Raw genomic sequence first — 11750 nt, 5'->3', positions numbered from 1 at the left:
TATTAAATAAAAACCCAGATGTGTTCGCATTCCCTCCTATGAATTATATGGCTTGGCATGTGGATTACACCATATAATTGACAGATTTAAGTCCTCAGTCAATATAAGTAGGACATTTGCTATTGTATGGTGTCTTAAAGAGCCAGTTGGTTACCTATGTAATGTTCATCTTCCCTCTTCTTCTTGAAGTGCACTTGAGACAACTCTCTGGTCAAATGTGTAGAAACATGTTCATTCTCAAGCCTAAGCATAGAGGGAGAAAGTCATTCATTTCCCATGAAGAGAGAACAATTCATGTAATTTGTGTCATTTCCCCCTTTGATTAAAAATATGAGAGGCCTTTACTGACTTGGGAGAGGGGGTCAGTTCATCCCTCTTGACCTCAGATAAGGTGAAGCCCAAAGATGACTGTGGGTAGAAATGGGATTTGAAAGGCCCTTGTCCCTTCACAAAAGGGCCATGACTATATTCAGTGGATTTAGTATGCTCACTGGCTTAGAGGATTTGATATACAGTAACTCCTCACTTAACGTTGTAGTTATGTTCCTGAAAAATGCGACTTTAAGCAAAACGATGTTAAGTGAATCCAATTTCCCCATAAGAATTAATGTAAATGGAGGGGGGTTAGGTTCCAGGGAAATTTTTTTCACCAGACAAAAGACTATATATATACACACACACACACACACACACACAGTGTAAGTTTTAAACAATACTGTACACAGCAATGATGATTGTGAAGCTTGGTTGAGGTGGTGAAATCAGAGGGTGGGATATTTTCCAGGGAATGCCTTACTGCTAAATAATGAACTAGCAAGGGTTAACTCATTGTTGTTAATGTAGCCTCACACTCTACAAGGCAGCATGGGGAGACAGCATGGCAGACAGAGACACACACCCTGTTTGTGTGAGAGAGAGATGCTCATTTCCCCTTTAAGTACGCTGACCCCACTCTTAAGTACACTGCCTTGTTAAGTTAATCAGCAAGCTGAGGCGCAGCTGCTGCCAGGAAGCTCCCTCCATCCTGAGCCCTGTTGTGTGTGTCCCCTGCTCTATGGAGGTGGGATAAGCGAGGTGCAGGAGCAGAGGGGAGGGGGACACCCTGACATTAGCCCCCTTCTCCCCCCACACAGCAAGCAGGAGGCTTGGGGAGCAGCTCCAAGGCAGAGGGCAGGTGCAGCACATGGCAGTCGGGGGAGGGACAGCTGAACTGCCGGCAATTGGTAGCCTGCTGGGTGACTGCAGCACAGGGAACTTAGGGGAGCGGGGAGCTGATGGGGGAGCTGCCGGTCCACCCTGGTTCCAAGCCCCCACCAGCTAGCTCCAATGGGCTGCTCTTCCTGCAAGCAGTGGACAAAGCGGTTCTTCAAGCCCCCTCCTCTAGGGCAATGGTTCCCAAACTTTTCACGGTCAAGCCTCCCCTTACCCTGTTTTTGCCCCACCGCCTGGAGCCGGGCTGGGAGTGGGGCCAGGGCTCAGGTGTGGGGGCATGGACGGAGGTAAGGGTCTGAGGCTGGGGCCACAGCTGGGGTGGGCCTGGGGCTGGGACCGGGAAGGGACCTGCGGCTAGGGGCCGAGGCTGGGGGCAGGGCCGGGAGTGGAAGCCACGGGTGAGCCGCAGTGGGGGAGACCAAAGCTGGGGACGGGGTTGGGTCCAGGGCCCTGGCTGGGGGTGGGGCCGGAGCAGAGTTGAGGGCAGAGCAGGGCTGGGTGGCACTCCCTCCCTACGCCTGTGGAGGCTGGCCCGGGACCTTTTGGGGGACCTCTGCTCTAGGGGTAAGAATGTAGTTCAGTCTGTGTGCCCATCAAATGTTTGTACTCTCTGGTGGTGGTATTGGGACCTGGAATGAGACTGCCAACTCCTTTCACATGGGCCATAGTACAGCCTTTAGAACTTAACTGTCACTCACTTCCAATATGGGAGGTACCTACTGGAATCACTTATCTAGTGGTGAATGCTTGTGTTTCATGAACATTTCCCAGAGCCAGAACTGGGTGAAGGGAGCTTAGAGACAAGGGGGACTTTCATTTTAGACTGACATGCCAGAATAGGGAATTCTGGGAGCTCGGAGACCCAGCTCTCCCACTCACTTATTCACTGGCTGGCCGTAGGTGAATCATTTCACCTTTCTACCCCTGTTTCCTCTTATGTTAATTAGAGATAATTATCTGCATTGGGAGATCTCATGATGAAAGATGCTGTATTATGTCACCGTGCAACCAACTCACCACAGGCTGTTCATGGGGACAGAACCTGGGAACACCAGCAGCAAAAGCACAAACAACCAATGCTCAGCTAAAGGGGTTAACTCTGTTAGCCCACAGTAGCAATCTCAGGCTCTTACCTCATGAACTTACCATGTTATCATCAAGTGGGGATAGAATCCATGATCCTCAGTCCCTGTTATTTGAGCTAAAGGGGGAGGGGGGGAGCCCATAGAAGTAGGTAGCAACTTTTTAATTGCTATATGTGCCAGCCACTAGAGGGAGACACGAGCACAGCTACTTAGCCAGCGCCTTACATGCACCAATTATTACTGGGTCTCAGAATCACTGAGCTTCAGTTTTAATGTAATTTCAGTGCTGGAACCCAAGAAGTCTGGGTCAGTATTACCTCTGTGCCTTCAGGATAATGCAAAGGATTTGATTTGTGTAAGTATTCAGGTAGGTTATAAATTCTGTCAAATGATGTGGTACTTGTTAATAGTACAAAATACTATTTTACTAAATTAGCTACTCAGTCTTATTGACAAGCCAAGCAACCAGAGCTCTGTCTTCATTTAAGGTGCAGTTGCTGTGGCCTAGGTAATATCACATTTTTATATTAAGAGCCAAGTGGAGAGGACACATACAGTATTAGATTACTTTTTTAATAAGGAACAAAAGCTCATCTGTTTCCCTGGAAAGCAAAAGCACTGAATTCACCTTTCTTATTACAGTATTGGATTGCTTAACATCAGGAATGAAACTTTATTATCTTTCATTACAGTGCTTGATAACAAATGTTCTGAATTTTATTGTTCTTTATTTTCCTTTTATTACAACAAAACACAAAAGCTAGAATGTGCATTGCCGTCGCTAAAGTGCTGTGTCCTCGTTTGATCTGAAAGCTGCTGTTCCGCATCACCCTTTGTACGCTCTCCATTACACAGCCTGGCTTCAGCCTCTGACAGATAACAAGTGAGAACAAAAAGAGGTGTGAAAAAAAATAAGTGAAATCGCCAAGGAGTCCCCCGCTGTGAACAGAGCCAGCTTTTTAGCCATCCCAGGAGGAAACACTGACAAAATTGCTGATACCCTTTCTTAGACGCTGGCTTTGTCCCATGGGAGCAGATATTCTCATAGGCAAAGCTGATGCATTCAGTTCTGCTTTATCTGACAGAGCGGCTATTTTGTTTCTAAACTTCTATTGTCACTTGACATGTATCGAGTTCTGTACTTCTGTGTAACAAATGCAACAACAAGAGCTAAAACCTCTAAGTCAAGTGTGCTAGAAACCTGCTCAACTAACTGGTGGAGAGATGGGGAAAAGAAAAGAGAAATGGAATATACCCGGAGTCAGAGAATGAGCATGAGGTGGCTAGCAGGAGAGCACAGGATAAAAGGGAGCTGGAGGAGGGTAAAGTCCCTAAGACATGCATTGTACCACTCAACACTCACCCTTCCAGCAGTTTAAAAGCAGTGATTCTGGCCTAGGAAGTTATATTCTAGGAGCATGGTGGCTGCTAGTCAATCCGTCTACCCTAGGGTTTTATACTGCAGACTGCCACCATAACATGGGAGCACCTTCCACATAACTCTGATAATAGCAGTGGAGTCCTTAGTAGAGGCCTTCATGGCTCAGAAAGAGAATTGGAGGGTTGAAGTGAGGAGAAAACAAAGATTCATAGAGCTCCATCGGGGAGGAAGAATTCTCTTGCTTTTCAAAGTGAGGATGCTGAAATGCAAATGGCTATGAAGGTAGATGCAAGATCAATTTGTATGGCATCACTAAAAGCTGTACTGCTGATTAGAGACATCCCCTATAATGTGACAGCGGAAGGCTCTGTCTGCACAAAGTACAGTAACGTGACTGCTTTAACAGCTGGACTTTAGCATCATCAGGGTACAAATAAAGCTGTAGATAAAACTGGTTATAACAGTGTTTGGCCAGGCATAGTGGATGAGGCCAAATCAGGTTCTTGAAGCTGCTTTAACTTGGGTTGAGATTGGAATAGAACATGCTTTAACACAGTTCAATACTGCTCAAACCCTGTGATGATCTGGGTTAGGTACAATAATTGTGTTTAAACCTTGCATAAGCTGTAAATCCTGATTGTTTGCGTTGTGTAGGCCAGTCAATGACCCAACTACATTTATGCCTAGATTTTGAAAGGCCTTGTTTACAACAGTGATTTGCCCAGGGTACAACACTGGTGAACAGCCACTGTGCAGGTACAAACCCTAGTGTAGACAAGCAAAGCCCTGTACGCTACAAGCTGCACTGGTGCAGTTTACTTCAGTTGCAAGCAGGGGTAAGTCCTTAGGGGTTTTCAATGGTGTAGCCGCCTCAATACAAAAGGCTGAAATCCCCAGTGTGGACATGGTCTAAGTCACTAATCACCATGGTGAGCAGAGGAGACATGACAGCAGACTGTTCTGGATCATCTTTCCCTCTCCTTATGTGAAATAAAGTAGTAGGAGTATTTTGAAATAAATCCTTGATGTACTCACCATATGCAAGGCTGTTGCTGGTGAGCAGCTGCTGGCTGTCAGCGTGCTTCCTAACAGCAATAGTCTTGCTGGCTAGATTTCCCAGATCATCTGCCTCTACAAGAAGGGGGAGGAAAGAGACCACACATGTGACAATGTGCACTGTCTATATTAGGCATTTATAGGAAGAGAAACTTTGAAACAAAGGCCTGAAAGTGCGACGAGGAGAAGGGAAGACTTTCTGGGCTACATTTTGAAAACTGGAAACTTACCTGCACTCACAAAAACGGTATGTGCAACGGTCTGGCTGCATTTGTGTGTGCAGTTACCACAGTGACATGTGCAAATTAGGCACTCAAGTGAGTATGTTCCTTAACTTCCCTCCATTTTCTATGCTTTGACCCTAACTGTATCCCCAGAATGCATAGCATGTGTAGCCTCTGTTGTTTACCATGTGCTGACTAATGATTGCACACATCTAGGAGGACGCCATAAATCTGTGATGGTTTTCAAGTTCCCGAAGTTCAAAACAATTAGCTCTTGCCAGAAACAGTCTATCTTTTCACCTAGTTAGATGTGAAGTGGGATCACCTTTATTCACTTTTTGGTCACTGACATTCCCCATCTGTCAATATTTCACTAGCTAAATAAGACAGAGGCCTAAAGCTGCATCAGGTGATATGTGAGCAAATGAATGTGCAAAGAGTTTTGCATCTGGACCAAAGTAGGGTGCCTACTTTCATCGTATCTTCATTGTGTTTTGTTTTTCATGGTTTCCGCAGCACAGAAACAACTATTCAACTGATGGGCTTTGCAAAGACAAACAGACAAGCTTATTTTGCAGCTAACTCCACTCTCTTTGATTGTTGAGCTGTGTTAGTCATGGATTCTCTTTGGCTCCCACTTGCAGGAGCCAGGGCAGCAGACGGTAGAATGGGAACAATGCATGGCTCTGTTGAGAAATGTCCTCTGCTCAAACGAACACTGCAGTGTGAGACATGGGACTGCTCCCGTTCTATGTCCCAGGCTGGAGCGTTTGCTCAGGAAAAGGGACTCTTCCCAAGAGGCAGTGGTGCCATTTTGGTGATAATTGGGGAGAGGAGATGGCAATTTGAATCTACTGCCTAAGTCATGTTTCAAAACATTTTTGGGTCCTTTTTATTTGTCTGTTTGCTCCCTCCCCTGTCCCCAATCCTCTGCTGTAGCTTCAGACTCTGTAATCCCTGTTCCTCTCTTTGCCTTGTCTCTATGCTCCCCATTTCCCTTTCACACCCTCCCCTTCCTTCGTTCTCTTGTTCCTCTGCACCTATTAATTCTCCCCTCTGCCCTCACACTACACCCTGCTATATTCACTTAAAAAACCCCAAGAACTTGTAACATTTGCCAGCCATCACCTGAATCACTCTGCTTATAGGTTACACCTTTATCCCCAAGTCTGTTGTCTGTCTTGTCTATTTAGGTTACAAACTCTTCAGGGCAGGGACTGTGTTTCCATTTATAACTTCTCAGTCTTCTAGAGCTAAGGCCTAGATCTAGGTCCATCTCTAACCTCTAGGTATTTTTGCCATCTGTAACTTCTCTATTTCTATTATTATTCTTTGCTGCTTGTTTCATGATGAAATTAACTCTTTGTTCCCGTCACTATTATAGCATCTAAACGTTATTTTTTAAAAGTCACCCTATTATCTCACTTCCAAGTGGCAAGAACCTTAAATCTGAAGTCCTCATTAGCAGCCACACACACACACACGGGGGGAAAAAAAGATACTTGGCCATAATGATGTAAATGATTGAATTTTTTTAGGGTTTTTTAATGGGCTTCTAATGAATAAAATTTGGATTATTTGTTTCTTAGTTGAATTGAGCAGGTTATAATATAATCTTCAAGACTATAAAGACAACGTCCATTACATTTGGTTACAAATAATTGTATTTTAGTCACATATATATTGTCAGTTTAAAGTTACTCCCTAGAAAATGTAGTTTGTGCTGACCTTAGGCCTGATTGTCAGAGATATTAAGCACCAAACTGTCATTTAAATCAGTGGAACTGCAAGTACCCAGCACCTCTGAAAATCAGGCCCTATGGGATTAAATGATGGTTTGAGATGCTATATTAAACGTTAGTCTGAGGGCATAGATTTCAAACCTAAGGCAAGGATATAAGTATGCGATGTAATGTAGGAGGCAAAGGTGTTCTCAATGAAGTATGAGCTTTATGTTAATAAAGAGAGAAATATCATTTTGCATCCTATATATGGATTAAGACGTTTCTCTTAGCTTACCCGTCTGATCCGTGTGACTGGAGTGCTGCTTTTCTGCTCTCCCCATGATTTCATTCTCAGTTGCATATAAATTCTGCCTCAGAATATAGGTAGTCATTTTTCCTTTGCCTTTCACCTCAATTTCTCCCCTTTCAACTATTTCGAAGCCTTGATTTTGTAGAGCTCTGCACAATGGAAGATATGGGACAACCATTAGGACAAAGAAGTCTAGGTTGGGATTTGGAGCGAGAAGGATGAAGGATAAATTTTGCAGAGCAATATTTGTAGGGTTGGATGAATTTTTTTAGCGCTGTTTTTGTAAACAGAACAACACTATCAAAGGAAAAGTTTATTGTTCTAATTAGGGTTGGTCTAGAGGCTAAGCTTCTGACCTGCAATCACTTTTGCACATGCTTATCTTTACACGGGTGACTAGTCTCATTGACGTCACAATGAGCAGATATTTATCATGTGAACAGCCTCTCTTATATTTTGTACTTTCCCCTGGCCTTTACACAGGAGCATCAAGCTTAGGCCCCTGTCCTGCAAATACTTACGCACATGCTTAAACTTTATACACATGAGTATTCACAATAAGAGCCTAACTTAGAAGCTCTTCTGTAAAGGCTGTTTATGCTAGGAAAGTACAGAACAGAAGAGGCGCTGTTTAAATGTTACGTGGTTGTTCAAACATACTCAAGACATTTCTCCCAACAGGAAGGTACTCAAGCCCCAATCCTGCAATGTGTAGTGCCTGGGCAGCCTGCTGCACCCCAGAAAACCCCACTGAATTTAATGGGTAGAACCCCACCTGACTTCCGCCCAGGGGCAGCAGCCTGCCCATCCACTGCATGTCACAGGATTGGGATCTAACCAATCTGTCTTCAGTTGCATCTTTGGCCATGGCGGGCAAAGTTCCCTGTTAACGTAATGTGCAGTTAAACACAGAAAAGTGACCCTGTGAAAATAATGTGAGGTTCCATATTTGTGGCTCGAAATCAACTGTGCTCACTTCACAAGTAAATATTTTTACTCAATGCAAGTCCTGCAAACTCAGCCTCTGCTCTTCTGGCTCATGCATCATCACCAGTAATAAAGATTTGGCAGCTGAAATGTAACAAATCTGTTGATGATGCATGAGTCAGAAAGGAATCCAGCTCCCTCTACCAAAACTGTTTAGCTGTCCGGTGCTAAAAGGAATAGAATATATTTGGTCAGTAAAGTTAGCAAGTAAGCGCCTGAGGATGTACTTTATACAGAGCAGTTCTGTTTAGTTAAGACAGTGTCATTTGTATAAAGTTACATTTCAGATTATAACTGTTCTTTACAGTAATTATTGACAGGGTGGAATGTTTTGAGTCTTTAAAATTTAGAATGTTCATCATGAGAGTTTCCAAAGTTCCATATTTAATTAGAAGCCACACGTGAATTTGTATCAGGAATGCAGAATTAAACATCTCCTAGTTGTTTAGCTTATTTAATAGCATCTCTCCTGTGTTACATTAAAACAAGCAAATATCTTCATCCCACAAATTGCCTGTTGTTGGTTTCTGGCAGGAAAATCTTGGATTGAATGCATAAAAATACTGATGGGCATTTGGGTAATGCAAGTGGATTGGGACTTCAGGTATTTATTTGATTGTGAACCTCTTTGGGTTTCATGCATAGAAGAGAGTAGACTGGTTTATGATTACGGCCATAACATCACATTTATGTCGACTGTCAATCCAATCCTTCAGCTCTTACTCAGGCAAAGCTGTCATTAAATACCACAGGAATTTTGCTGGGGGTAGCAATGCAATGTAAGACTCTTTATTTATTATTTTTGGGCAGGAAGTGTTGCCATGTTAAGAAACTATTTGTGTAAGTTACTTATTGCTCTGAGAGGCAGCATGGCTGAAAAGAAGCTCCTAGTTGGGGACTGCACCTTCTTCACCCTGTCATTGCAGAGCTGTGACTGTATGCCATTGTAGCGAAGTGAGACTCACCAGCGCGGCGCCTCCTGCTGGTCATCTGGGAATTAGCTCTTTTCCAGCATATGGAGCACCCTCTGCAGGCCACTGTCTTGCCTGCTGCTGGCCCCGTGTCCCTTCCAGACCCTGGTGCCCTTTACCTCAGGGTTCTGCCCCAACGGTACCCCCACTCTCTGGGTCTCCCCTCCCAGGGGAACCCCCAACCCTCTATCCCCGCATTGCCTCAGTGGCTACTGCCAGTCATCATCTAGCCCCCCGCTCACTGGGGCAGACTGCAGTCTGTAAACTATTCATCACTGGCAAGGGGGGTTTGGACCTGCTGCCTTTGCCTAACCCCAGGCTACACCTCTGCAGCCCCAGTACCTCTAGGCCTTGCACAGGGTCTGCAGCCTGGGGAGTTGACAGGCTGGAGTCCCCAGCTCCTCTTGCCTTTTCCCAGCACTACTCAGGATCCTTCGCTCCCAGGCAGCCTGGTCCTTCTCTCTCTACAGCTAGAGAGAGACTGACTTAGCGCTTGGCTCACAACCCTTTTATAGGGCCAGCTGTGGCCTGACTGGGGCATGGCCTGATTGGGGCGTGGCCCCAGCTGTGGCTGCTTCCCCAATCAGCCTAGCCTTTTCTCTCCAGAGTGGGGTAACTGCCCCGCTACAGCCATCAAACCTTGTATGTGCAAAGTGCTTGTAAATAGGCACTTTGTGTGGGTGTTGCTTGAGCAACGGGTACCATTGCGTTATAGTTTAGGGACTCAGATTTAAACTGTTTCCCTCAGTGAATTGTTTTGAGATTATTAGTAAGTGTGAAAATGAAACTTTATCATGTGTGTTTCCAGATTGAAAAGTACTGTGAGCTAAGTGGAGTTGGTGCTCTGTGCCTACATTGGCTCTCATCCAAGAGAAAAACTGTGTGTGTTATTAATGCTATAAACAGAAGAGAAGGAGGAAAAGAATTCTGGATTGTTTTGGGTCTCATTATTTAACCTTTTGACACTACCTGAATGTTGTTGGGCTGAGATGGATTTTGTTAGGAAGTCCATGACTTTCCATCCGAGAAGCTGTGTTGACAGTGTCTCCAAACAAGCAATACCTGGGCATCTTCTCACCAACCACTCCAGCCAAAACTGGTCCTGTGTGGATCCCAACTCTGATCTGTCAGTATAAACCCAACATGATATTTTGAAAATCATATTGGCTCTTCATTGTGATCATCAGTAAGATGTCAGCAGCCCATCCCCATCCACCACCCCATTGGATAGTACTGAACAGTCTCTTCCCCCGTTCTGGGAACTAAGTAGCAGTGCTAGAAAGACCATCAAAGACAACATATGTAGTATAGTTTGGAAACTCTGCTTTTAAGGTATAGCAAGTCTAAAAAATTGTCTTACAGGTTTCCAGAAAAAGGAGCTGATATTACAATTCAGCAAACAATGAAATGGAAGGAGGACTGGCTGCATCTTCTGGCGTTCTCTGTATATCACGCTTCTATTTCTGGCACTGCCAGACTGGGTGGATAGCGGGGCAAGTTCCATTCAGGTGTACAGTGGGCACAACTCCCATTGATTTTAGTGGGAAATTGGCACCTGTTCACACCAGGGCTGAACTTTATTTTGCATCTTACTAGGTAAAGCCTGAACCTGCCATGTGGCAATTAAACTGGTACAACTCCCATCAGTATCATCATATTGATAATATACCCAAAGGGATTTAACCATTGACCAGTGTAAAAGGTGTAGCTCAGGGATCGGCAACCTTTGGCATGCGGGCTGTCAGGGAAATCCGCTGGCAGGCCAGGACGGTTTGTTTACCTGCAGAGTCCGTAGGTTCGGCTGATCGCAGCTCCCACTGGCCGCGGTTCACCGCTCCAGGCCAATGGGGGCTGTGGGAAGTGGCGTGGGCTGAGGGATGTACTGGCCATCGCTTCCCGCAGCCCCCATTGGCCTACAATGGCAAACCGCAGCCAGTGGGAGCCGTGATCAGTCAAACCTGCGGACGCTGCAAGTAAACAAACCGTCCCGGCCCGCCAGCGGATTTCCCTGACGGGCCACGTGCCAAAAGTTGCCGATCCCTGGTGTTGCTTTTTCCCAGCATTTGTGGTCCGTAAGACTTGAAACAAGAAAACAAACCAGAGCAATCTTGCACCAGAGAACAGATGCACACAGCTCAACTAGGGTGAAATTCATCTCATGCAAAGGGCTAAATTTCACCTATGGACAGTAGCCTATTGCCTAATGGAAGTTGCATCAATGTCTCAGAATAAACCTTACCTCTATGCATACGACATACATCATTCAATCTACCCACACTTAGCTTTGTCCTCTGTAAGCTGGCTGTTATCTCACTGCTTTGCTGTAAATTATTGTCAAAGAAAATACTAATAAAAACTGGTTATAGAAAACGCCCTGCACTGTTCTTTCTACAGCCCTATTCCCTCCTCTGGATTAGGCAGTGGTCCTTTCTGGTACTAGTTCACACTGCATTTTTATAGTTGTGCAGTAATGATTTGTAAAATGGCTTATACTTTCTCAGCTAACAGGAAAAAAAGCCACAGTCCTGCTCTGTGTTAAGCAGCTCAGACAAAGGAGAGGCAAGGTTGGAATAAATCAGGGTCAACTACTTTTGTTCTTGTTCGGGAGCCATTAACTGACTTGCTAATTATGTACAGACACAGATGCCAATAAAGATACAGCAGATCCCAATGGACTTGCTCCTGCAAGCTGATGAACATGTGCCTAAGTGCTTTGCTAGATTCCCGATTAGTGCTCGGCACCATGCAGGATTGAGGCCTAAGGCCCAAATTCAGCAAAGTACATAAATGCATTATTATT

At 44.9% G+C, this 11750-nt stretch overlaps 1 protein-coding gene across 1 annotated transcript in view; it reads right to left on the bottom strand.

Annotated features, from left to right (window-relative positions):
* Positions 1 to 3038: 3038 nt before the first annotated feature.
* Positions 3039 to 11750, bottom strand: part of LOC113406859 (guanylate cyclase soluble subunit beta-2-like) — a 34307-nt gene continuing 25595 nt past the window's right edge. The window contains exons 13-16 of the mRNA XM_026653651.1: positions 9920 to 10074; positions 6978 to 7141; positions 4714 to 4809; positions 3039 to 3166 (exon numbers count right to left, since the gene is read on the bottom strand). Of these exons, the coding sequence (XP_026509436.1) occupies positions 3039 to 3166; positions 4714 to 4809; positions 6978 to 7141; positions 9920 to 10074 (543 nt within the window). The remainder of the gene's footprint in view (positions 3167 to 4713; positions 4810 to 6977; positions 7142 to 9919; positions 10075 to 11750) is intronic.

Source organism: Terrapene carolina, unplaced genomic scaffold (genome assembly GCF_002925995.2).
Source record: "Terrapene carolina triunguis isolate 2854851 unplaced genomic scaffold, T_m_triunguis-2.0 Scaffold142, whole genome shotgun sequence".
NCBI classification, from domain to species: Eukaryota; Metazoa; Chordata; order Testudines; family Emydidae; genus Terrapene; species Terrapene triunguis.
This window is presented reverse-complemented; position numbering and strand designations above follow the sequence as displayed.